This window comes from Anopheles ziemanni, chromosome 2 (genome assembly GCF_943734765.1).
Source record: "Anopheles ziemanni chromosome 2, idAnoZiCoDA_A2_x.2, whole genome shotgun sequence".
In the NCBI taxonomy this organism is placed as follows: domain Eukaryota; kingdom Metazoa; phylum Arthropoda; class Insecta; order Diptera; family Culicidae; genus Anopheles; species Anopheles ziemanni.
The window spans coordinates 26,040,756-26,068,492 of NC_080705.1; the positions used below are offsets into that span (position 1 = coordinate 26,040,756).

A 27,737-nucleotide genomic window follows, 5' to 3' on the forward strand; every position below is an offset into this window, starting at 1 on the left:
ATTAAGAAATCGGTGGACAAAAACTACCTAAAACAGCAGGCACGCATAAAGATCGCGCTCAACGATCTAACGGAGGGTACAAAATGGAGGACAAGCAGGGAGAAGCTGGGGGCACTAAACGTGGGCCAAGTGGTTGGGTTAAAAATCGATTAGCGTAAGCGCACCCTAAGAGATGGCGAACAAGATGGCCTTAAGCGCGCGAGCGGGTGCTGCGTGCGTGTGTACCATTTTGTTCCAACGCCACGTAGGGGTAGGAACCAAGTGGCATTGTACTTTGGCCAGTTGTTAATTAAAACCCTAACTAACTTTACGTACACATGCGCGCGGTTCCTTTTCCAACATTTCGGAACGAAACGACGGGTTCGTCGCCACGAGTTTGGTGAGAATGTTTTCGTTTACACTCCCCTGCTCTTGCTGAGGGGACTGAGTGGGTGAGTGAGCTCCCACTGAGGATGCTGGAAAGAACAGGCCGCGATGCGGTCTATTGTGTGTGCGGACGCTGCGACAATGTGTGATGCGTCGGTTTGGCGATTGCGTAAAGCGGGTTCGTCGCTTGCCGCAAGTCTTTCGTTTCCCATAAAAACAGCTGCGTGCTAATGAGGGAATTCCGTGCCGCGCTGCATCTTCTTGTGGGATGTGTCATTGTGTTCGTTGCATTAATCGTATCTCTCTGTCCCTCCTCTACGCCCACTTTTTCCTTCCAGATGAACCATCGAACGAGGGCCCTGGTGGGGCTGCTGTGCATAGCGGGGCTGGCGTCGGGCCAGCTCAACCAAGGCTACCGGCCGGAGTTCTTCTCGCCCGGTCAGGGCTTCCAGTCGGTGTCGGCGCAGATCTCGCAGAGTAATGTCCAGCAGCCGTTTAAGCGTCAGGCTCCGGGTGGCGGTGCGGGCGGTGCCGATGTCATCCCGCATGACCAGAAGAAGCAAACCACCTTCTGGTGGGTGGCACCGGACACCCCGTTCAAGGCTACTAAAATCGGCGGCGGGGTCCAGGAACCTCCGGGCGCCGGTGGCGATGGTGATGATGGCGCTGCCGGGTCGGCGGCTGGTGGTGCTGGTGGTGCTGGTGGTGTTGTTGGTGCGGCCGGAGTGGCTGCAGGTGGGGCCACGACGTCCTTCCAATCGTCCTCTTCACGTACGACCGGCTCACAAACCGGGCAAGCGATCGGGGCCGTTGGTGCTACGACATCGACTCAAACCTCGACCGCTTCGCGGACAACCGGAACACAAACGCAGACGCAAACGCAAACGGCCGGTGGATTCCAGCAAGGGGTGGGTGCGGTCGGGACAGCCGGTGCGATCGGTGGCACTCAAACGAGCGTTCGCCGAACGAGCACCTCGTCGAGTAGCACCTTCGGCCAGGGCGCCGTCCAACCCGGCGTCATTGCTGGCTCCTCGCGGACCAGTTCCACCACGTCCAACACGCAGGTTAACACCGGTACGGTGCAGCCGGGTGTTGGTGCGGGGGGCGTTCTTACGTCCAGCGTCTACCGGCAGTCGAAAACGCAAACCACCACCGGGGTAGCTCCAGTGCCGGTGGCAACACCACCACCAGCAACCTCATCCATCACCACGACCGGGGTCCGGACGGACACGATCACCTCGAACGTGAACGCCGTTCCACGGACCACCGTCGACATTACTAAAACGACTAACGTAGATACGCAGCGTTTCAATACTGTCCAAACTAACCTCTATCCGGGCCAACCGGGCCAACCGGGCCAGCCGGGCCAGCAGGGCTCTACTTCCACCACGACGGTCGTCGGAACGGCCACCACCGGAACAACCACGCCAAGTAACGCCTTTTCGCTTTTCCTCTCTCGCTATCCGCTAATCCTTTTCTTTCAGCTATTACGATTCAACCCCGCGGTCCATCCCGAAGACGAACGAGCTCTCCGGATGGTTTAAGAGACTCGAGCTTGTCGACGTTTAAGCGTATCTTACCCAAGATCTGTTGCATGCTCCGTAGAGTAGTCTAATCTCTGGTTGATGTCTCCGCTATCTCTATCTTATCGGCTCGATAGCCGGTGGTTTGCTACTGTAGAGCGTTTTGTTTTGCATGCTTTGTTTAAGCTTCGAGTGTAGTTTGATTGACCGTAGCGTAACTTAGTACACCGATAAACTCCTCCCTGTGTGTGCGCCCATCAACTAATCGACATTGTGTTCGTCCCGGTCCAGATAATTACGGTGGCACGTCGGTTACGAAGACCCAGGAGCGGACCGAAGGTGGCATCACGAACAAGGTCATCACCACCGGTACGATAACGCGGCCGTTCTACAAGCAAACGACGGTCACCTCCGACGGCTACAACTACCCGACGCCGGACACGATCCCGTGCTACGAGCCGAACAAGATCTGCGCCCCGAATCAGTTCTGTAACGATGGGTTCGTCGACGAGTCGCAGCTGAATCTGTTCAACACCAACAATCAGGTAGGTTTCAGTCTGTATTCACGGACACTGCAGAGGACTTGTAGGACGAATATTGAGGACGGTGATTCTAAAAGCCTTAGATGCAAATGGGACTTTAGTTCGATGCAACTATGTCATCCAGATCGATGCGAGTCTGTTCCTTTTGACTTCATAAGTGATAAATTGAATGCGTATGTTATAATCCCATGGTCCTTTGAATTGGAATTCACAACGCGCATCGAAGATCTTTTTCATTCTTCTTGGCATTTGACAATCCCACTCCCCTCGGTGACAATAATACCAGAAGACTGAGATAATGAAAGAAGTAACCTAATGCCGCTGTGTGCTAGCGTTACAAGACGTTACATAGTCGCTGTGATGCAATGGCCGGGATCTCCCGGCAGGACGCATGATCTTTTCGTCGGTTAAACTTTCACATTCAATACAACCACACTTCCACACGCCTTGCCATCACATCACTCACTCACGGACCCGTACCGCAAAGTGACACAAATTGAGCAGCTCGTGTCGGCGCGGCAACCATTTCGACTCACTCAAACAGTCGACTATTGGCGCGCTTATTGAAATGTCATCCCAGAAAACAGCACGCATCGATCACACACAGACGCAAATGGAGCGAGTTGTTTATGACATGTCGGTCCCTTGCGCGCAACATTTTAATCCCGGGTCAATTGATTTCTACGCTGGGGTGTATTAAGTCGTAGGTTACATGTCGGCGAAGGATGGTAAGACTCCTCCGTCGACAATAGAGCACGGGATCTAACGATTAATAACAATTGACATCGCTTCATCGGTCGATTCGATCGATTCCATCGGTTCGATTAACCAACGCTCGATGATTGATCTTCTTGTCCGGTGACCCAAATTTCGCCGATGAGCATTCGAAAAGCCAAGCGACATCTAAATGGACTAACGCCAAACCTTTGCCGCGTGATGTAACCGAAGGTGATGGGCGGACGGAAGACGAATTTAACGGCCTCCATCGACCCACGTGCAGCCGATAACACCAGCTCGGGACGTCTCAATCGAAATGTGCGAAAAGTGACACGCAGTGTGATCGGATTTAAAAAATTAATTCGCCTCTATCAACTCCCGGCGCGCGTGTGTTTACCGTAGGCGTAGGCGAAAAGATGCGCCTCACGCGTGCACCAGGAATGTTGTCGACAAGTCGTTGGTTCCTTCTTTGCTCTTCCTTTCAGCTGGCCCACGTTCAAATTACGACGGCGCCGAACCTGCTGACACGGTGGAATTTATCTGTGGTGTTTGGCAAAAGTATGGCAAGGCAAGAGAAACAAGCAAAGAAAACGGGAAACGGGGCATCGTTGGTCATTCGACACGAATATAGACGGCTCATTGATGGTGTCACATAAATTGGTAACGTTTCGGCGTCGAGGCACGTGCTCCCACAGTGTGCGCGCCCAATTTTGGCGCTGCTCTGGAGGGAAAAACTGGCCATCGAAAGTGACAGGTGAATTCGGGCAGAAGTGACAAATGTGTTCGCATTTGTCGGGCACGGTTTCGGGACAAATTATCCTCCAGCTTGGCAGAGTTACTTTTTCCCCTTTCCGTTCGTACCTTATTTACGAGACTTTTCGGTTGGGTTTTGGAACGAATTCCCAAGGCTTGCTAGGGCCGGGTGAGCCGTGTTTTGTTTTGCCGTAATTTATTTTAACTTTCAACGGCGGGCGAGAGGAATGCCAAGAAGAGACTATTACTTTCGATCGCATTATGCAACACCCGGGGGGAATGTTCATGTTCGTCAATGTATGCGCACGGTGGACACCAGGAACGGATGGCACTGGTTGCGGCTTGTGTGTTGTACCGGCAATCAAGAACATCAACGTGTCATCATCATCGCCATTGCATTGCCGATCGCCATTTGCATCTTCGCCTCTTCGCACATACGCTTACGCTTCATCTCGTTCACAATTTGTCATTCAAATGAACCCAACCTTGCCATTTCTATCCCGCCCTCCTCCTCCTCCTCTACCAATGCCGTCCATAGATGAATTTTCATACGTGAACGTAGGTGAATTATGGCTATCGAAACAGAAGCCGCATACCGGGAGCGCCGGAGTCGATTGATTCGTTCAGCCTCCGTTAGAGACGCGCTCCGACCGGGTGGTAATTAAAATGGAAGCATGGGGTGATAAATTTTCCTCGCCAAGATAAACTCACCCCCCAGGTGATGCTGCGTCCTGGGTGCTGGTTGGAGGGATTTAATCTAATAGATTGCGGTGAAGTGAAACGCATAGAACCGGCCAGCGCACCCCGAAAGGTTAAACATGGCTGCCATTTAAATCGCTTTTAAATCATCCGTCGTCCGGCGGTGGTGATGGTGGCGGCGGCGGTCGCTTATTAAACAGTATCGCCACTTCGGCGGACATTCACCTGCCGCCACGAACGAGTGGCGTCTCGAGGCGCGACATTTGATAGGGTCGACAGCGTTCTTCGGATTTGTTTAACACGCCATGCCGTGGGCAAACTCACTCGCCTATCGGCGTTAGGATAGGGCCATCTCGTCCTTGCGCGTGTCAACACCAGAACCACTACCGTGCGCCTGTCTGTATGTGTGTGTATGTGTGTACTGCATGTTAGCGCAATGTCGCCGGGCCAAAGGTGGCTTATCAGATGGTGTATTCGTTAAAAACGACCGATTGTATCGCAGCTGCATGCACTTTTCGTATGCACGCTTGCAACATTTTGATGCACCCGGCAGCCAACCACATTCCCTCTACCGTCCGCTTGCCTTTGGTCACGAACGTGCATACAACGCCATCGTGGGAGAAATTTATGCCTTTGCGCCCGGCGGTGGGATTTCGATGCGTGGTGTTGAATATTTCGGTTCGCGCTGAGGTTCGTCTTAATGATGCTTTGGCATGCGGGCATGCAGGCCGCCGTCGGCGTGTAAAACTGTAAAATTCACCGAGCATGCGCGAACGAACCACCCCGAGCGGAAGGAAGTAGTTTAACATTTTAACGAGATAATGGGTATATTATGCTAGTTTTACGCGATTTATCAGACAGTGGAAGGGTAGGCATTTTGTGGCACGAAGCGCGTGTTTAGGAAAGGTTTGCAACTGTAGCATTGAGATCTGCGAATATTTCAATCACGCAAAGGAAACTCAGCTGCGGTTGCGCAACCTTCAGAGGAAAGGCTTTGCGGAATGCATGCAACCTACCAAATTACAAAAGCAACATAACTTTCGGAGTAAAATTTGTGTTTTATTTTTCGTTTCTCATGGGAATTAGAAAGCCTCTTTTTATTTAAAATTAAGCTTGATTTAAATTTTAAAATTTATGACTACGCCAATGCATGATCTACTGCTAAAATATTTAAAAACAAGCCGTTTCACCAATGCTCATAAGCACTGACTGACTTTATCTTTCCGCAGGGTTTTCCTTTCTTGCATTTTTTTTAAAATGAAATAGAAAAAAATTATAGTTACGATTGTAGTCACTAGACGAATTTGAAATATGTTGAGAACAGTAAAATGATCAAATTCAATTTAATATAATTATTTTGTATTGTATTTAGTTGGTTTAACAACCCGATCTTTAAGTTATACAATTCGACCTGTTGTTAAACAAAAACTAAAAACGTGTTCTTTTATTATCCTATTAATGAACTTGTTTATTTTTTTGTTTGTTACCAATAATTGAAACTTTCGAAGTATTTTTTTTGCAATATTACAATTCACTGTGGCATATAATGATGAGAAATTATTAGGTGAATGTAATGAGACGTTAAAAAAAATAAATAACTGCGAGTTAACACAAGATCGAAAATTCATGAATACGTTAGTCGAGCTTCTTGCCCTGGAGTTAACCTTTTCATAGTTCATTAAATGTTATTACACCGAATACTTTACAACAGTTTTATTCAGTTTTAATACATGTGTAAGTGTCCTTCGGGGTCGAAGGTACATTAAACATTATTACTTTATTTTGAATCCTTAATGTTGACGTAAATCGAAAGCAAGAACTTATAACGTCTTAAACATGATCTCAGCTGTGAACCAGCGGATGACTTGTGGGTGTCAAAAACAACCCTAATTCCGATCTCCCACTCGCCCGCAACGCGGAACCGTCACGAAGCGCTTCAAGATCGATGAGTATAATTAATCCCCCTGCGGCCGTGATTTTCACTCACTCAATTCTCGGGCGAGGCAGATCCAATCGAACAGTAAGGTGCGTCACGATCAGAACGCGGTGCGTGCGTGCACACCTGTTCCGATGGAGGGTTGGGAGGGATGTGTTTGCGCGCCTGTCTGAGAGGCATTCTCACATGCATAAATATTCATTGGCATGCTGCGTATGTTGCCGTGTCGTGAGGGGGATGCAGAGGGAACAGAGGGAAGGGACGCATCATTAGTCAAACACCATTTACATTCTTTTCGTAACGGGAAGCGGTGCTGCGGAGAGGTGACGCGAATTCAAACAACCGATGAAACGATGTCTCACATGTTTGCTTATATTTACTGAGAATGTATGATAGAGTTGCACACAAACGGACCGACGAACGGACATACATACACACTCACCGAATGGAAAGGAATTTCGCGATATCTGCAGGCAACGTGCCACATGATCCTCCATACGACCCTAACCTCAACTCTTTTCCTTCCCGGTTTCGTCCCATTTGCAGAACTGCAACTCGGCCACCGAACAGTGCTGCCGGATCCGACCGACGCCGGCCACGCGCTGCCCGGACAACAACCACGTCTGCGTCTCGGCCAGCTTATGCAACAACGGTCTGCTGAACTTCGACGCGCAGAATGCCATCTCGTCGCAGCAACTGGTAAGTCCAGGCCTTCTCTTCCTTCCCGAGCTGCCGCTCACACCAGCTCCACTCCGGGGGGTGCACTGGAGATATCGTATCCATCCCAAAACGGAGCAGGTTCCCCGAAATTGCTGAAGAGACGGAACGCGAGGAGTTCGAACGCAGTCTTCCTGTCTTACTTAATCGTGGTGGATATGCACTGTTTTTTTTTGTGGGACCTGACCAGACGCAGACGGCCTTGCCGAATGTGCTGCTGACTTTTCCTCACCCTCCCGCCTTCCCTACCCCCCTCGAGATGCCACGAAACTGCAAGCGTGAAAGCATTCGTCGGGTTTGCTTTCCTATAGCGTCAGCTTTTCGGCGTTTTTTGTTGCGATTTTGGAGTTGGAGCGGATTTCTGAACTCCGACTCCGACTGAGCGCATTGCGCACACCCCGGCCGTGTCCTTCCCTCTAGGGTCACTTCCACCCACTTTCTCCTGCTCCCCCCATCCCCTCTTCATGGGGTGGTGTGAAATGTTTTATGGATGTTTGCTTTCATTTTGGTTCGATTCGCGCCGTATCCTGCGTGAAATGGAGTTAAACTCCTGCGGTTCGCCGATTGCGGGTTTCGGGGAGGGTTGCATTTTTTTTTTGTTTTCATTTCGCTCGTCTGCTACTCCGGTTCCTTCGCTTCCTGCTTACCCTCGGTGAGATGATCGGTCGGTGGCTGGCGGTTGCGTAATGCCGTTCGTCCAAACCAGGCTTCCTCGCGTCCCGATCGACCATTGCGACCCGACCTCGAAAGCTCCCCCCGAGGCATGGGTACCCGGCTCCTGTCAGTCCGGTCGATATCGACATGTTGATAGTGAATTAATAAACGGGACACAGTGACGCTAGAGAGAGAGAGGGAAGGAGATGTTTGGTGCAAGGATCGCGCTGGCGTAACGTCAATTTAACCCCGACAACGGAAAGGATGCAGCTCCTTGGCTCTCCTTGGGGGATTACGTAAAGGACGCACTGAACCTGGTCACTCACCCTCGCCGCTCCCGGCACGGCACCGGTCACCTTCCCCCGAGAACCATTGGGGAAACCGGTAGTCGTCGGCATCGCGTCATCGCCGACACGCAAAACCTCGTCTCGCATAACGGAGTTCGACGTCAGATGACGTCAAAGTGTTCCTGGCGCGATGGCGTAATCGAGGCAGATGTTCCTTTTCCCCCGCGCACACAAGAAACCCACCCAGTTACCTTTGGTAAACAACACTCCAACTCCCCCCTACCCCCGGGGCGGCCCATGGAGTTGGTTCGAGGAGCGAGGAAAGTGAAACGGCACACGAAAACTAACGCGAATCTATCGACGATGGAAGGCGGTAATGTTGTCTTAACCTTGACTTTCGGTGTGTGTGGCCTGAGCTAGTGTGTCGTCGTGGATCATGGGGTGGTTTGTGGATACCCGTGTTTTCCTCTACCCCGATTCCACCCCGTGGGGTGCAGCCGATCGTATATTCGTGGGCGAAATGGTTGGCTTTTCGCAGCTTCCTACTCCCATAGCTACCTCGGTGGGTGAGCCCTTTGCCAATGGCTCTGCACATTCGTAACGCTTCGTTGGTGTGTTAATTGTAGGAAGTTTGCAGCTCCTAGCCGATTTCCAATTGACTTTGCAAATGCCAAGGAACCGCTGAGGCCCGGATCAAAGTTTACATTAACCAGCGACCCGTGCAACGTACGCTACCTAAACACACAAACCCCTATCAAACTCCCAATGGTCAATGTCACACGCTTGGTGAAACTCCTAGTTTTTTTGTTGTGATCATCAAAAAAAACCCCTCCGAATCAACACCGGGTTTTTATTTGCCAGCTCGGCAAAATGTTGTTTGCCAAAAGATTGTTTGGAGGTTATCTTTGAAATTACGGCCCGTTTGCGCTCTCCCCTCTCCTCCTTCTTTTCCTTCGGGTAAGGTTAGGTCGGCCAAAAGCGGACACACAAACATGACGCGACTCCCATTAGAGTGGGGGGAGGGGGGGTCATTATGGTGTTGAGTGTTTTTCGTGTTTGAAAATTTTATGCTATTCTCCCCTCGAGGGCGAATCTCGCGGACGGTATCGATTTCCGAGACGGAGGGGGGGAGGAGTGGCCGGTCATCCATGATGTTGGCTACATTCCACCAAATCTTGCCATTTGTCCCCCTCCCCCCTCCCGTCCATCTCGCCCGAGGTTAAAGGTGACAAATGTGGTGGCGAAATTCGTGTGTGGTTTATTGATTTCTTTCGTGTTTTGGGGGAATCACAATCGAAGATGTTCGATGCTGATTAATTTTGCTGCCCAGACTAGACGGGCCGAAGGTGATCTCCGGTGCGGTGTCCTTCGGGGCAGGGGGGATTTAGAGGTGATTATGGACGATTAATAGGTGATTACCGGACCTAAAACCGTGCCCGCGGTCCCATTATGGCATTTTGGCGGTGATCGGTCCAAGGATCGTCCGATCGAAGCCGGTGGCAATTAGGAAGGCATTTTGATGCCGATGACAAACGCTCTACCAATTTAATAGATTTTTCATTTCGTTTTTGGAAGCAAATTACAAAAAGTTTCTACTGTTTTTGCGAGTTCGAGGCGTAACACACTTTTTTTTTAAAACCGCCCCTTGCGTAACGGGCATCCTTTTTGGCTTCCTCTTGGCTCGGAGGGTGGAAAGAGAAAGAAAAAGCATACAAACATATATAAGTCGAACGTAATGAATACGTATGCGACCGCAAAATGATAAATTCGACCACCGAAACCGAATGCCGAAGAAATGCGATCGAAAGGGTATGGGGAAAGCAGAAAAGAAAACAGCAAACCGCAACAACGATCGAACCGAATCGAGCAAAATTAAATCGTCAATTCGTATCCCGCGGATCGATCTTGTTTTTGGTTGTGCGATTTTGGGCGTGTTTTATTTTATCGTGATTTCTTCTTGTGCATCGGTACTTTTTTTCCCCGTGTCCCCGTCTTTCTTTTAGGCCGAGAAGGTACAGTTTCTTTTGAACCTTCTTTTTCGATGTGCGAAAACGCACCCGGTTGCATTATTCCACTTCATTAAGTTGTAATTGATGAAAATTAAGCAAAAACCCAATCGAATGCAAACACGAGCGAGTGGAATGCACGGCGAGGAGGTTAAGTAATGCCGCGCGGGGTCCAATTTTTCCACCCGATGATGATGGTGCTTAATGACAATTATTAGGCGTTATTTGGACGGCCGAAACGGGGAAAAACAAAACCGAAACGCAGCGTGGTTGAAAGATTAATTTGATTTCTGGAGGTTGCCAGTTTCTCACCCGTCGAGGAAGTGGCGAGAAAGAAAAACGGAAACGGGGTCATCCGCTTAAGATGTTCTATTTTTGGAACAAATGAGCCGACGGTCGAAGGTTCAAGTTCAAGATCTTTAACGGCGGCGGGTTTGCAAAACTTTCACGAGCTGGGGGAAAACATTACCAAGATGGAACTGTATAAACCCGTCATCGGTAATGGCTCGGAAAGGTTAGATTTGTTTGGGTTTCTTGGACTTTCCATTTTTGCACGAAGGACGTACGCTTCGCTCCTGCAGTCACCTGCAAGTCACCCGACGGCGAAATGGGCCCCTGGGTCTCGTGTCCTAATTATTCCTCACCATCGGACCTCAAAACCGAACATGTTGCATTACGCAACCACACATAGTTCACCGCACGCGAACGCATCTTTGATGTGGACGACCTCCAACGAAAGGGTGTGGATCGTGGTGTGATTTGCACATTGATTTGAATACAACAACAAGAGAAGGAAAAAAAAAGTCCCCCCCGGGGAGCGAAGGGGGCAGGTTTCTTCGGTGACAAAATCGAAGAAAGGGGACGGCTTTCTTCACCGTCTTCTGCTTCTTGTGCTGTGGCGAGTCGGGGGTCGATTGCATCTTAGAAAAAAAAAACCCCCAAGCTGGCAATCAACCTCACCACTGACCTAAACGCTGATCTCTGGCGTGGCATTTCATTAAAAACATACATGTTTGTTGGATGATCTTTTTTTTCTCTTGTTCGGTATGTTGGCAATCTGCTGTCCGTTTTGCCCTCGGGTTCAGGTACGCACCCGGGTCCCTGTCCCCGAGTCTCCCTCCGAGAGGTCAACACCGTCCGACGGGTGGAAAAATGGGCGAATGAACTCGCGGGTCGAGCTGGGTGCATTTTGCAGCTCAACACCGCGCGGTCGATTGCACAATGCAGCAATGTGGAGAAGATGCAACGTTGAGTGACACTCGGCAGGAGACCGATCTCCCGGCGAACTGCGTCATTCGGTCAATCAATGGGGTTTCTGTTTTTTTTTTTTCAAATCGTTCGATATTTAAATCGCGAAAACTCCCAACCCTTGGTGGAGGATGAGTTGCACCTTCTAACCCGCTGTCGGTGCGCCAGATGACAGGCGACAACTGCGTGGGATCGGAACCGACTTTGCAAAACGAGTGGCCAGTCTGAAGATGTTGCAGCCGGCGCGTTGTGGCCTAATAAGTCCGGCCGAGAGTGTGTTACGTAACACCGCACAGGAATGATTCAATCTCTCTTTTCCCTGCAACTATCTTCGATCTGAGATGCAGAGAAAAATCGGGGACAACAATTTATTCGATCATCAGAGTTGCGGTTTCGGGGACTTTTTATGTAGGTTAAACACATTACTGTGCAAAATTATTGGAGGCACGATTCTTCCACAAAAAAGTCGACGAAATCGAAAACCTTTAAAAGCATTAATTGCTCAGTTGTTTTAAAATCCCATAATCAAATTGCATTTCTCATAAATCAAATTTGCAAATTTCTTGAAAAAACGTATGCCCGATTCAAGTAGATATTGATTCAATTTATTGAGGTTTGATCATACTGATCCAAATGGTTAATGGAACATCTGACAAAATAATTGGAAAGTCTGTCTTCCAATATCTAGCCATTCTTTTGCTAACGCTTTTGCTTATCGCTGGCTATATTTTATGCTTTTGTCTGTTTACTACTGTTTTTTTACTACTTTGTGTTTTAAGAAACACTTTGTAAATATTTTACAGATTTTATTTCCCGTTTTGTGAAGCTTCCTGCTTCGAAATTTTAGAATCTTCTGAACTTGCTAGTTTGCAAAGAAGGATTCACGTGCAATTTATTTACACGATACAAACATAAATTAACTCAACGTATGTTTCTGATCATCGGCACAATGAATGCCTGGGAAATTCCTCACTTCCAGTGCACTAGCATTAGCTCAATTAAACCGAACCTCGCGTAATGACTGCGGCTCACAAATATTCCACGAATTTTAACCGTCGGAGATGAGAGATGAGCACGCTGAGAATAACTCGAACCCGGATTTACGCCATCCCACGCGAGATCTCGGTCTGGTTTCGGAATGCGAATGATCTGCGTTTGGTGCATCGTGTGGAAATTGCTTTTTCGTAATGCCATGCAGGCAGGAAACCGATTGCAATCGTCGACTCGGTGGTCTTACCCAACCGTTACCCGGACCCGCTCGGATGAAACAATCAATCCAATTCACATTCCCCACCACCAAGAACCGCGGTGATGGTGGGAGGGTGATCCGATTATGGTGATCTTCCTGTCGTAAACCCGGCGACGGTAGAATCCGGTAGAAGTGTGAAACAGTGGCGCGCAGTGAAACGGAACCACACGTGGTTCGAAAGCCAGAAAAAAAGCAACCAATAGAAGAACAAGAGTACATTCCACTTGGCATCCACTTGACCAGCGGTGGAGCCTATGGTCGGTTCGCTCATATCCGGGTTCGTGACCAACCAACCGCCAAAGATGACGCCGCCCGATAAGAGGTCCAGAAAATGTTCGGTTCTTTTTGCAAAAAACGATAGAAAAGGAAGAGAAAACAAGGAGTAAAAAAACAAGGGGAACGTTTGCAAACATGGTGGAAAAAAGTCCAACTCATTAGATTCCCGGGATCGAACATAAAGATAGCGAAGCTAATTGGTTTCGATTTCACCGGTTTTATCCCGGAGGGGATCGAGCCGCAATCGCGCGCATTGACTGACGGCGGATTGGATTGCAACCGAAACTCGATCACGTCCGGTGTGCAGCGTTGTTGCATAATTGGCTTAAGGTCATTTGTTGCAAATAAAACTTTAAATGCTTCATTAACGAGACCCCCGTTTGAGCAAAAAAAAAAAACACGCTTGCGTTTGCGCTTTGATGACCCCTTTAAGCAAACACTACCGACACCCCAGATCCGGGAGCGGGAGGCGACAATCGTCGATTAGGAATCGCCGCCGCGACACCAGCGACCTCTTCGGTTTGATTTTTCACCCTCCCCACCGTCGACACGATCGAATTATGCAAATGATGTCCAGCGGGCTAATTATTGCCCATTACGAGAGCTCGAGTTTCGCTTCGATACGATCGATTAGAGAGCCTCTTTTTGTTCAGTTTCGCCGGTTTGTGTGTCACACTTTGGCTGTGACCGAATTTCGTCCATTTTTATTGTCTCCAAGTTGGTTTCGTTTTTTTATTTATTTATTTATGTTGGGTAGCATCGAGTGTTATTAAACATATTTTCCACCGGCGGGAGGGTGGTGTTTGCTGAAACATCGTCTCCCAAGTGCGCATGATCGACTGGGTTGCGCAATGGAATCGTAAAAAAGGGTGTCATTAATCAATTTTTCCCATGATACACAATCGAATCGGAGTGGGCAAGGCTTTATTCGAATGCAAATGCATTTCCAACATGTTGGTGATGGCGCGTAGACGGCCAATTTCATGCTTCAATTGTTTCCTCTGGATTGCTCCCGTTAAATTGCGCTCCATCGATCTCTTTCCGAAAGCTCCCACGATTGTGAAGATGCGTCTATCTTTTGTAGAATCTACGTTTGTATCGTTCTAGGAAAAGCTTTACTGTGTTTTTGGTATTGCAGTTGGAAACGAAAGAGATAAAATTGTTTATTATGTTTGTTTGTTCTTTTAGTATGTTTGTTTGTTGCTGTTACCAATTTTCAAAAAAAAAGGACAATATATTTTAACTATTCAGCCGAACCAATACCATTAATGTAAGGAAACAATGTTCCAAAGACAAAGTTTCCCCGTTCGGAAGAGGTATTTCTGTTCCGCCTGACTAAATTTCTGTTCAGTGGCTCTCACGCTCCAGCTAATTGCCGCTTCGACGATGATTCCTCGCGCGATCGGAGTGCAATTAGGCGTGTTTGCTCCATCAACGTCGGATGCCGACGGTCGGTCCGGCGGTCCGACGGTTTTGACCACGTTTGACACCTTCGACCGCTGCTGCAAATGCGCCGGCACCCGGAGCTGGGAATACTTTGTTGCGATCCGCGATCGATACGCGTGAAAATAGATTGTTGTTCAGCGTTCATCTTTACGAGCGCATCGCGTACGTGGAAAATTCGAGACAGTCGATGGGAAGCGAATCGAACGAGACCGGGCTGGGTGCCAATAATGGAGCTGGCATGTTGTGTGGTTGTTTTTTTTTCCACACGCGAATCCGTAATTGATTGGCGATCTCACGGATCTGCCGGACGCCACCCGATGGGAGTGGGGATGGATGCAGATTCTAATCAGTTAATTAAGTACACACGATGTACTGCAACACAATGCGCATGTCGAATTAATTATGTGTGTGTGTGTGTGTTTGTGTGAGAGAGTGCGCGCGCGCGCGGTTTATGACGACAACCTGATGCTAACGGATTCTTGGCCTTCTATCGTTGGGATGACGATTGCCGCGACGATGGAGTGTTGGTTTTGATTGCTTCCTCTTTTTGTTTAGGTGGGAAAATCCACGGAATTTTAATCCGTAAAAAGAAACGCAATGTTCCCACAAAGAAGAATTTAGTTCCATGACATTTAAAAATACTTCGAATTAGCAGATATCGATAAACAACGAAACATAAGCTCACGGTGAAGGATCTTTCCAAAATGAGGGTTCCGGCTTGAAGGACCTTTTGGTGAATTTCCCACCGTCCGGGCAGCCACAAAATATTATCGTTCCATCGAAGCAAACCTATGAATCGACTTTTAACGGCCCTAAAAATCGCGTCCACACAAGGGCGCGCACAATGTGAGCCTGTTCTTGGGACGCCAATCAAGCGTCACAAATGACTATTTAAATGAGCAGAGATTTTTGTTTTTCGCTTCGTTTTTATCGCTTCCCAATCTCATCAACCGGCACCACGTGTTTTTTTCGCGCGGGTATTGATTTAGTCGCCCGCTGTTTGGTTTAAACTTCGCATAATCAAAAAGGAAGCTTCCCTTCGAGGGGCTAGTGTTCTGGTTCTGAAGGTGAGACCAAGAAGCCCTTGTTTGTCAAAAGCTTTTCGCTAGTCCGGATGGGAAATTTATTCCTAATCAGATAATACTGGCTTGGGTGATGCTTCTTGTGCCTTTTTTTTTCGACCATCATCGTTACTCACTGCCAACAACTTTGTGTGCTTCGATAAAGGCCCTTTGTCATGCAAAAAACGGGGAAACTATTTGTCCCTTCTAGTCTTGAGAAGAGAAGTGTGTACACATGGAGCTACACACAAAAGAAGTTTACCAAGCGCTCGGCGCGCGTTTCCGTGTGTGATGATTGGCATTCGATTGTGCGGAGGGATGGAGAGGGGAAGATGGGGAGGATGATAGTTTGTCTACCAAATTCACACTTCTTCTACCCGTTCGAATGCTTCCGCGATGAGCGCGCAGCGACCGTTCGTTTACCGATCAGACAACGTCAGCTAGCAGCGAGCCAACAAAAGACTTCAACGGGCGCTCGAGTGACGAACGCGATGCACGATCGACGGGCGCTAGGTCTTGAGTGTGCAAAAGTTCAAAAGATTAATTAATCTCGTCACCTAGAACTTCATTGGAAAAAAAAATAAAAAAGCGAAAGTAAGACCAAGCCAGGAGCTTGATTGGAGAGAAGAATTCGGCAGGATGTAATGATGGGAAAAAGTAATTATTTACTTCATTTACATTTATTGCTCTCATCCATGATGGTTTTTTTTTGACGTATGTTCACTCAATTTTAATTGTTTCGGTGGGATTGCATACGACATCCTTCGGGGCGGTTGATGGTCAAGCTTGGCTCAAGGAACCGGTTTTGAACGCATCGTCTGGAAATTCGAATGGCATTCCCCCTTGTTTTCATTTTTACCGGCCAGCGTTTAGAACCAGCTGACATTTTGGGCCGCGGGAAGGGAAGAGAAAACCCCATGTGCGAAACGATTGTCCGGAGACAAATCTTCCCCGCTCGACAGCAGAAAACCATTACCGCTCATATTAAGGGTAAACTAATATCGTACGTCGTGGCACGTTTAATGTCACACGCCCGACGAATCTTTATGTGTGCGTGGTCTGAGTTTGCGAGAAGATGAAAATGTGAACCACTGGTGAGGTAGGTGATCGTAGGTGATCTCCAGGCTGAGGAACTAAACGTACTCCGAACCTCCGCGTTTCTTGCAAGCCTTCTTCTTCTTAGGCTTCGAATAAGCCTCGGTCGAAAGGCCGTCGAAGCGTTCGTACGGCGCCTCGTTCCGCGCAAGACACCTCATTAGCTATTCCGCCTACGTGCGAGAGCCAAACGCGTGCACGGTCGTGTCTAACAAGGTTAAGCACACCATCCTTCCTTCCCCCGACGGAAGAGGTGACGGAATAAAATGAAGCAAAAAACAAAACCCAAACGAAACACCTCTAAACGGGAGGGGGCGCATCTTGATCGGCCTAAAGTAACGCGGTAAATCCCACGTAAATTGGGTGCTTCCGTCAATGATTTTATTACTTCATTCGGTAATGACTCACTGTTGGCCCTTGTTGTGGCTCGATTGTATCGCGCCGCCGTTGCACCAAAACGGCACGTAATGCGGATGCGGGAAATCAGTTCTTAATGGAGGAATTTTCGGCCAATTAGGAAGCGGTTGGAGGCGCTAGCGATTTTTTTCAGGATTCAGGATTTTTTCATCTCTTTCTTTCGGTCGATGCAGAGTTCATCTTGTTTTAGTTATTGGGTTTAAAATTGGAAGTTTATTATAGAATAGATGTTTATGCCTTTGCTTCGGTGAAGTTCGTATGCAAAGTGAAACCCTCAACACCATAACAAATGACAAAGAAAAGACTCATCCTAACGACCGAAGAACGACGTTAGGAGGATCGGCAAATATTGTCACAGCAAACCGAACCGAACCGACCCGCGCAGAGTGGTCTATTTGCGCCGACAGGTTACGGGGCGGGAAAAATCTTTCCCCTTACCGGACGACTTCATTACTCATACTCGCCCGCGTAGAAGCGGTCAACACCTCTACACCGACGCGCGCATTCTTTCGGGCCGTTTTGTTCCGACTTCCTTGTCGGGGAGACATTAATTTCCATAATCAACCAACCGCTTAATTATCACCCAGCTCCGTCCATTTGTCATTCGTCCCGGGCACTCGATCATGGTTTTTCATTTTTTTGTTTGTTTTTGTTTACCCAACCGTTCCCCCCCCCCCCCCCCCCCCCCCAACCCCATTACGTCAGACACATTCCGGAATTTTGGGGTGGAAAAAGGCCACCTCATTGGTCAAGCTTTCAACGAAATCCGATCGACGATTGTGTTATGGGTAAAGAAATGTTTATCTGTACTTTTGAGATTTTTAGGGATGTAAGAGTGTTTTGTTTTGTTGCTTTGCTTTCCTTTACAAAACTGACCTTTCGTACCCGGGGTTTTGCTTGTCGTTCCGTTGGCGTTTCGTTCGAATTTTGAACATGTTAACGGCAATAAATCACGTATCGATCAACGGGATGGAGTTGCTCCGAAGTAACCATAGATGAGGGTAAAAAGGGAATAAAGGAAACTGAAACATGGTTCCATGAAAAACGCGCTCTCCTTATCGTGTGCCTCGCAGGGTTAAAACCGCTCAAGACAACAACATTTAAAAAAAAAAAGACAGTAACCTTACATTTGGCGTTTCGGGATCAGCTGGGAAATGCACATAAATTACCGCTCGTTATGTCAATGCTCACGCGCGGTGCAGTGTGTGGTGTGTGTAATTGTTTTGGTCCTTTTTTCGAGCCCGGTTTTCCTTCATTTGGAACGCTTTCAAACCCCGGTGCGCCTCGGGGATAAAAATCCTTCGTCCAGCGTGTGTTGGAGGAAACAATGGCACAGGCATGTCGTTGTGAGGTTATTTTACCTCCATTTTTTTTTGTGGTACACTTTGCCCCACCGAGAGAACCACAAATTACGTGTCTGGTTCGCTTTTTGGGACCGAGCCGGGATGCTGCCTGTTTGGGAAGCGGAACCATTCCGCTCGAAGTCGAAAAAGGGGACGAGCGTGAGGGGGAGACCCGTCGTCAACCGGGTCTCTTATCCAATTCACAAATTGGTCCTCCCGCGGGTGACACATGACCGGGCACGAAGAATGCGGTTTTTCGGCAGGGTTTTCTTCTTCGGGTTTCCTTCTTCCGTGCTCCCTTCATGCTTTGCTCGCTTCCCGAAAGGCCAGGTTTTGGGTTTCCTTCTGCTAGCGGCATTTGCTATCGGTTCACCTATGTAGATGCCAGAAACCGGTTTAGCGTGCCGGGTTCGGGAGTTCGGGACAGGTGATTGGATGGCTTTCGATTTTTTTTTTGCAATGTTTTCGGTTTTTCGGTTTTTCTTACGACGCCCGGGGAATTGCTTGTCTACCCTCGCAATTGTTCAGGCAAGGGAGCCAAAAAAAAAACACGGTATGTAAAATCGGACTGAGGATATTTCCTCGTACCCAGTTTTATGCACGTTGACGTCCCGTTACGGTGCCGTTCGTTTTGGTTTTGTTTGCTCCGTTTCGTTCGGGGGTTGTGATAAGTTATCAGAAAGACATTCCTTCAGAGCCGACACATATTGTGGCGAGGCACGCAAAAGGAGACAACTTATGCAATATAGTTCCTCGTGTCTCGTGGCTTCGCGTCAAGAAATGTGGCGAGGGGACAGGTTTTTATCTGGCTTTAAGTTTTAACGAGAACTTAAGCTTCAAGGGATATTTACTCTTTAACAGAACCTCCATTGAAGCGTTTTAAAACTCGAGCAGTATTTATCGATACAAACTTCATTTAAAAAAAACAACCTCTTTCAAAGCCAGGTGGAGGTGCTTCTGGTGTTGAATCATCATGCGCCTCCATCGATTTCGGGAATCGTGCGACCACGTGCGCGCGCGCTAACTCCTTCGGCGATCGTCGACCTTTCCGTTCAGGTATAAGAACCTCTTAACAGCGTCAAAGAAAAGCATAATAAAAAAAATGGTAAAACCTTCCCGAAAAAAGCTGACAGCCCATGAAATAGAGATGTCCTATGACTCTCCACCACCACCACCGAAAGCAGTGTTTGGTGATAATTAAATTGACTTCCCCAAGGCTTTCCCGCGGCTGCTGATTTCTTGCACACTTTTGCGCACAAAGCTAATTGCCGAGGTCAACCAATGTTGACTGTTTTTTTCGAGTTCTTTTTTTTTGTTTTTCTGCACGCCGCCCGTTTTATGAGCTCCCCTCAGAGTGACTGCTTTCATCTCGTCGTTTCGCAACCATTAGACACCAAGTGTGTGAGTGTGTGTGTGTGTATGAGGCAGGTTAAGGAATGTCACGGCACGGTTTATAGCTCCGGTTCGTTCCGTTTTGATATTTTCTGCCAGAAAAATGGCAGACGCTGAAACTGAATCCCATCGGGCCAAGGGGCTCGATGCTGTGAAGAGTAAGGGAAACGAAACACTAAAGGAGCTGGTTATGCAACGAGCAGATCAATTCGTTTTAAGGAAAGCGGGCCCCCGGCGCCGACCGCTTCGTGGGAGGTTAATTGGGCACTTTTGTGGCGCCCGGCTGGGAACTGGTCTGGACGAAGAAGGAAACACCCCGCCATAAAACCGTCCACGATATTTGGAGCAAAGTGACGGGTGACAGTGGTTTAGGTGTTTAGAATTTTATTTTACGATCGATAATTGCACGAAATGGTTATTCAAATGGAAGTGTACGTTTTACTGTAATAAATAAAACCATTTCGTCACCCAATGGAACAAATATTGGTATTGTGAAATGGCCACTGATACCGTCAACTTTGCTCAAAAGAACCCAATAACCTCTTCTAACATCCGCTAACGTTGATAAGTTACCGGGAGAACCTTGACGGGCGTCTGCCTAATAGGTTGTTTGGATGCATTCCATGATTTACACCGTTTAAAGTGGCAATGTGGCTTCCCACCTGCTCCCTAGACAAGGTCACCGCAGACAAGCACCCCTTGTCAAGTTTGTCGGTAGTCAGATTTATGGGCAGCCTTTTGAGCTTTCCAAACTACCCGGCTCAACTGAAGAAGCGCGCAGCCGGTGCGGTTTCGGTTGCGGTACATAAAAAAAAACACCAACCCTGGCCAACAAACTTGATTCCCCCGGCCGGTTTCTAACTGTTGCTTCCTTCCTCGAAACGAACCCTTTATCGGTGGGCCGTAAAACGCCAGCCCGTGGGGTGGCATCTCCGGTTGGAGCGTTTCATCGGTGTTGTTGATGAATGTTTGTTTAATGTCTCTCGCCCGGCTGTGGGACGCCATCGCGTGCTAAGAAAGTCGTGTTTTTACCCATGTTGCCCACTCTTGCTTTAATCTCCATTTGGTTTGTCATTTAATGGTCCTTGGAGGTTTTGAGATGCTTCGGTGGTAAAGTTTAGACCTTTAGCCTGTGGTCTACGCCACGTGGTCCGGCGGGGAGGAACATCAGTCGGTAGCTGGAGTTTGTCTCGCCACCATCCCTTCCCCTCAGTCCGTTTGCGAGAAGTTCAAAGATCAACCACTAGTTGGAGGTCAGATGAAACATATTTCACCAGCACCGGGTTTGACAATGCGTTCTTGACCGGGATGAAGTGAACTCTGTTTTAAGCTGTTTATCCTTCGCGCCGCTTCAATTCAAGAAGCCCCAATTTTGTGTTTGTAATGTGTTGTCGCACTCAGCCCGGTGGCACCATTTCCTTGCAATGATCGTGTTGATAATGGGCGCCGATGAATGTCCTCAAACGTCGGGTTTGGATGTTCGTGTCTGCCCGTTGCCGTTGAACCGTCGCCGATCAATCTCTCCTGGGAGGACGCACAAGAAGCTGAAGAGAAGATGAATGTTTGCAGACACACAACACTACCCGTAATAAACACGGACAGCGGGGCAAGGAAAACATTCTCCCCCCAGTCACGCCAGTCAATCATCGAGTGTGGGACGGCGTGTATCTATGGGATCTTTCACGGCGACTTGCGTGTCACATCGGTTCACCGGCGAGTTCACGATCGTAAAGTTGGTTAAAAATGGCAGCGCAAGCTCTCGAACCGATGTGCGCTCGGCTTCCATTTTCTTCTGCACCTCACGATACAGTCCTTCCGAAGGGCGGCCAAGCGGACCACCATGTTCCGTTCTGTCCGGTTGACATTTGTTTACGGTCCCGTCCCGGACCGCAACTGTGTCAATGGCAAACGCCGCCGTGTGGCTTAATTTGAGCATCACATCTCGTCGCCAGATCGGTGGTCGGTGCCGGTACGACGTATTTGGCGGGTGGCGAAGTCGTCATAAATTCTAGCCAAGCATCGGCATCTCATGTTTCATGCTGCAAACCCCTCCCCCCATCCCATGGGGACGGAACCCGGACGTTCGGTTTTGCGGAGGACAAGGGAACCCTTTGACGTGGGCTTCGGTGGGCCTTAGAAATCAGCCAGATGTTGCCGCGGTCATTTTGCTCGTTTACCAATTTCACCCCTCCGGTCCACATCCCGCGTCCTCGATACTGGCTGCTTTCTAGGCAATCAAATAAATGATTCCGATTAGCATACGATTTGCATACGATCAGAGGATCAGCAGGCTTTCGTTACAATACGGATCTCCGAACGGCCCTGCCCGCGGTTCTGGTTCGTAAAACCCAACCAGGATGTAGCCCTGTGGGTCTGAAACAGAGTGGTAAACACAAAAAAAAAATACTCAAAAAGTAGTACTAGGAATGCGAATTAAAAAGAAAGAGAAACGACATTGACTCACCAAAGTGTTGGGTTGACGAGATCAGATCAGGATGCCCCATTTGACAGCAGCCGAAACATTTCAGCGGTATTTGACACCGAAACCGTAGCCTACTCAAACCCTTGTGCTTTGTGCCCTTGTTAGAAATAGCTCAATCATCCACCGGCAACGCCAACGCGTGCTGCGTTCGGATTTTTGTTTGGACAAACAGTGATCAAATTTGTCGACAACGACGCCGTTTAGTCCCGGCAAACATTGACCACTGTCCACTGACCACGTTCGCTACCCGGTGCGGGGGTTCGCGGAAATCGAAGACATCCTTCCAGCCACTCGAAGCGGGTCAATATTTTCCTATTACACAAACCGAGAGACCCAATTCAACCCGGCAGAGGAGCGGCGTGAGCGGGGTGTTATACTGAGCCGGACGGATGACACCGATCACCGCCGGTGCCGGTTGTTGTCACCAGCGCTGGTTGCCAGGTCAGGTGGCAGACATATTTATTCCGGTTGATGGCCATTTATTTGCCGATCGTGATCGAGCCGAAGATTTTACGCTCGGCGTGTGTTGTGTGTGGAGGACATCTTTTATTTTTTACCTCGCTGTCGTCACGCAAGGGTAGGGTTTTTTTTTGTTGGGTTTTTGATTTCATTAAATATGTTTTTCAATCAGCTTCTTGTTTTCCCCGAAAAACCTATGCTGCCCGCTTGGTGACCCTCTCCACCGCAAGCAAACGCGCTGAGGGTTGGAGGATTATGTAAAAAAACGTGCAAATCTGCAGACCTGTAAAAAAGAGTGGTAAAACAAAAAGAAATCAAGCATAAAATACCTCCCGAACCACCGAGAGTCCAACCGTGTCGGGCGGGTGGTGGAAGGAAAATAAAAGGAGCCCAAGCGAACGAACCCCCAGCTTCGGTCCTATTCGATTATGTGCTTCGGGGAGAGCTGCCCGACCTGCCCGAGATCGGAGAAACCTCCAACTACATCCGGGATTGGTCCGGTTTATTTTATTTCATGCCTTTTTTTACCTTCAGCCCACCTTTGGGTGTGTGCGATTGTTAGTGGGTCGCTTTTGGGGACGCAAGGCTGCCCCACGATCGGATCGGTCCCTCTCGTCAGGATCGGGAGTTTGGAGGACGGAACAGACGGGACGGTTTTGGGGAGTTTAGGGCAAAAAGCCATCCCAGCCGGGAACAGAGGGATCTAGTGAAAGGGAGTGGGTGCGGAAAAAAAGAAAGATTACGACATATTCGCCCGATAAGAGCGAACACCACGAACGTTCCACGGCAGTTTTACAGGCTGACACTTGCTCCACTAGGAACGGAGAGGTTCGTTACGTTGGGGCTCGTTGTGTTTCTTCTTGAATTTACAGCTGACATTTCTCTCGGCCCTCCCCTCTCTGAGGTGATGCCCTTTTTGACAGCTGACAGATGACAGCATGGGGGCCAGTCGCGCCAAGCGCCAATGGGGTCCAGCAGCGTTGGCTCTGGAAGCCGTCGGTTCCACCTTTCGGACCGAACGGAAGGCTTAAAGATCGCTGCGTCGGTTAATTTGAGCTGATATTTCTTGCCACTGCGTTACCGATGGGGTTCCTTGCTGCGTTTGGCCGTGCAAAGGCCGCGCCACAACGTGTAAGACCGGTAGCGATATTAATTATTCACGTTCGCCGGTTGCGCCGTCGGTTGTCGATTAGGGTTCGGCTAGAATACAGCCGCATACAGCAGGGGCATTGGCGAGCACAAGATGATGGTCGGCCCAAGCCATTTGAACCGTTCAGCCCCCCTTTTTTGGAGATGACACCGTACGGTACACGGTGGCTTGAGAACCTCCCGAGCGGGTCGTTAATCCTCCGATATCGCGTGGCGTTACATCACGTTAAGCCATCACGTGTTGGGCAAATTCCGGCTGGTGGAAGGGCTGTGAAGATGGATGGGCAGAGAAGATTAATTGGACAAAGATGGGTTGCGAAATTGTTGGATGGAAACGTACGGTTTGCGGTTCGGTCCATGGCAGTGATTCTCAACGTACGGAATAAGGGAGCTTGACGTCCCGTGAGGTTTTGAAATCGTATCTAACAAGGCCTACTTCGGTACCGCGCGTAAGCAAGTCGTGTTATCCAAACCCTAATGCATTGATAAACAGTGAACACAAAGTAAAGATTTCAATCACTCTGTTGATTAAGAGCTCGATATGAACCGTGTAGTGCTGGAAGACGACGGCATTTTCTTACTACAATGAAATAAATTTCCACCCGGAAAGGTTGGCCATCGACATATTGCGTAAAATGGCATTGTCTGCAGTAAACTGATTTGTAATTATTTTGCCTCGTTTGGTTATTTAGTGTTATTTGTTCTTGTTATAGAACCTTTAGTAAAAATGCTGGTATTCATTAATGATCTTCACTCGAGTTAAGTTAATTTTCTGCGCATGTGGATATTTGGATAAAACAAGCAACCTTTTAGGAAATACTATTATATTTGCTTTATGCTGCGTTGAAAGAGATGAAAATAATCAACTATGAGGTAAAAAGTACACATACAATTCGTATTGTGTCCTGATCAATTTTAGTACTTAGTAAGTTTGATCTCTTATCCTGTTCATTTAATTTGCATACATGTTATGGGTGTGTCTTTTTTATTTTTAATGGCAATATTTTTACTGATATTATAATATGCTTGACAATCTCTGGCCTAGCTTATAACGACTTTAAAAAAATGTTTCTGGTTATTGTCCTTTTTCCTTTGCGATGGATACGATTTCGTCTTTTTAATTTCCTTCTTTAGAGTTGTATGTTTCGAAAATGATTGTTCATCGATGTTCCCATTTGTTTGCTTCTATTCACAGACTGGCGAATGTTATGCACCGGAAGTCTGCTGCAGGCAGCAGTCGCTCCTGTCGGACTCCAACACCCTGACCAACGAGGGCTACGTCGTTAAGGTACCGGAAAATCAGTACCTCCCACCGGAGGGTCAGAACACTGTCACAAACATTCAAACCGCACCCCCACCACCACCACCCACCACACCTCGCCCACCACCCACCACCACACGGTACGTGCCACCACCGACCACCACGCGCTACGTGCCACCACCGACCACCACGCGCTACGTACCTCCACCGACCACCACCCGGTACGTGCCGCCGCCGACGACGACGCGCTACTTCCCCCCACCGACCACCACGCGTGCACCATTCCGCGGCGACGAGTACATTCCACCCCGGGAGGAAGTGCCGGAACCGTCCAATGACGACCCTAACAAGATTAGACCTCCGCAGGACGAGCAGCCCAATCCGGCCAATGAAACTCCGGTCGTGGTGCGACCGACTCCCCAGCGTCCGTTCCAACCGCCGCGCCCGCAGGAACCACAAGGACCGGCCCCACTCCCACCCGTCGGCTGCTCGGCCGCCATGAACTGTACCGAGGAGGAGTACTGCTCGTCGACCGGCGTCATCTCGAAGACACCCGTCGTGCTGACGGAGGAACAGAAGCTGTTCCGCGTGCCGGTCACGGCCTGCCGCAACCTGGAGCGAGGCTTCACCGGCGTGTGCTGTCGTGATCCGGACTACGTCGATCCGTGGCCGGTCGGCCAGCTGGGCCAGTACAACCCGGAGATCCTTGGCTTCGACGACGGTTCGTACAAACCGACGAACGGCAACGGTAACGGTAACGGGCTCGCCAACGGTAACGGTGCTAACGGACGGCGCCCCGGTGAGCCGATCCAGGCTTCACCGTCGCAGGTAACGTCCACACAATCCTTTGCACCGAACCAGTTCGTCAGCCAGCGGACTGGTGTGACCCAGGCGAAGACGCAGTACGATCGTGGCGTAACGGCGTCCGCTTCCTTCCAGTCGACCGTCGGCCAGCGCGTCAACAGTCCGGCCCCGAGCGGGCTGCAGTTCACCAACAGCGGCAACACCCGGTTCCGCCCGTTCCAGAACCAGCGCTCGGAAAGTACCTTCACCAACACGCAGCAGTGCGCTCCGAGGAACTACGTAAGTGTAACCCGCGGCGTCCCAAGATCCAGAGCTTTCTCCCTACAGTCCCTCAAGGGACGCTGCGAGTCAATAGGGGTTTACGGCGGCCATAAAGAAACCATGGGATTGATTTTGTCTCGCGATCTAATAGCAATAACATTATGCTAATGTGTGTCGTATATCCAATGCGATACGACGATTGTGTCGTATATCATTGCGTTGCCGATTGCTTGGAGGCGTCGTAAAATTGAAACTTAATGCTCCATCCGCGCTCGTGGGGCGCTTTTCTAACGCCCCATTATAGCCGGGTGTTGTAATATCGATGTTGATTGGCTTTAATCGTCGGCTTGATGTCTCACTTGTGGGGGAGGCCGTTGATCACTCGTTAAAGTGAAATCAAATCAAACAAATATGTTAATGGTGTCCCCGACCGTTATCGTTCTCCGTAGAACACTCAACCGCGTGGAGCTGGACCGCTCGGCACTGGATTTGGTGAGTTCCCGTGGCAGGCGATGGTGCTGTTCCAGCCAAACAAGACGCTGCTGTGCGGTGGCGCCATCATTTCCGATAACACCGTCGTGACGGCCGCCAACTGTGTCTATGGGTAAGGAAATAATAAAACAACCTATTTTCGGTAGGGGTTTTTTTAAAACGTCCCAATTGTTGTCTCCAGACTGAACCCACGCACGATCCAGATCAAGGGAGGCGAATGGCGCCTGGGAGTCGATGCCGAACCAAAGCCATTCCAGATCGTCAACGTGAAGGATGTGGTGTACCATCCGGCGTACAACCCGACCACGCTGAACTACGACGTGGCCATGCTGGTGCTCGAGGATCGTCTACGCTTCGACATGCACATCGGTGCACTCTGTCTGGATGAGAACGACGTGGTTCCGAGCGCTTCGTACGAAAACTGCGTCACCACCGGTTGGGGCAAGGAAGTGCTGAAGAGTAAGTGATAGAGAGGGATGAGGTTCGAGGGCCCAGGAGCGGGATTGATTGAGGTTTGCATTTTTCGTCTTTGCAGTTCACATCTCCAACGCGCTGATGCAGCAGATGCCGATCTCGTTGCTGTCGGAAGCGGACAGCCAACGGCAGCTGCAGGCGAACGGTTTCGCCGCGGAGTCGCACATTTGCGGCCGACCCGCGGGTGATGCCTGCCAGGTCGATATGGGCAGCGCGCTGGCCTGTGCGGACACGAGCGGCACCTACTACCTGAAGGGTGTCTACTCGGCCGACAACGGTTGCAACCGACCGGACCAGATCGTCTCGTTCTCGAACATCGACGTGCAGTGGATCAAGCAGGCGCTGAAGAACCCGAACCAGTTCATCACACCGGTACCGAACTACCAGACGGCCGCCAACAGCCCACAGGTGACGCGAGTGCAGCTCCAGTCCACCCAGGGTCCGGTCTACAACAACAAGTACCTGCCGCCACTCTAAAGAACCTCCAGCCTTCCGGGGCAGGAACGCAGTTAAAAGACAGCAGGCACCAACTAATAACTCCCAGTGATAGAGTACACGAACAGACTCGATGTTGGTCTACGTCGGTGCCGTCCTGCCAAACAAATACCGACCCATCGGAAAGGTCGAT

The 27,737-nt window shown here is 49.3% G+C and overlaps 1 protein-coding gene across 1 annotated transcript; it reads left to right on the forward strand.

Annotated features, from left to right (window-relative positions):
- Positions 1 to 704: 704 nt before the first annotated feature.
- LOC131293289 (mucin-5AC) lies at positions 705 to 27,586 on the forward strand. The gene is made up of 7 exons (XM_058321370.1): positions 705 to 1,797; positions 2,181 to 2,434; positions 7,083 to 7,235; positions 25,013 to 26,161; positions 26,593 to 26,747; positions 26,817 to 27,094; positions 27,171 to 27,586. The coding sequence occupies exons 1-7, from the start codon at positions 705 to 707 to the stop codon at positions 27,584 to 27,586; spliced, it is 3,498 nt and encodes a 1,165-aa protein (XP_058177353.1).
- Positions 27,587 to 27,737: the final 151 nt, after the last annotated feature.

Excerpts from the sequence above, each read along its gene's own strand:
- LOC131293289 (XM_058321370.1), top strand. The coding sequence starts at position 705 with ATGAACCATCGAACGAGGGCCCTGGTGGGGCTGCTGTGCATAGCGGGG. Across the intron at positions 26,162-26,592 it reads AGTGCGCTCCGAGGAACTAC|AACACTCAACCGCGTGGAGC; the intron begins GTAAGTGTAACC and ends CGTTCTCCGTAG. Across the intron at positions 26,748-26,816 it reads GCCGCCAACTGTGTCTATGG|ACTGAACCCACGCACGATCC; the intron begins GTAAGGAAATAA and ends TGTTGTCTCCAG.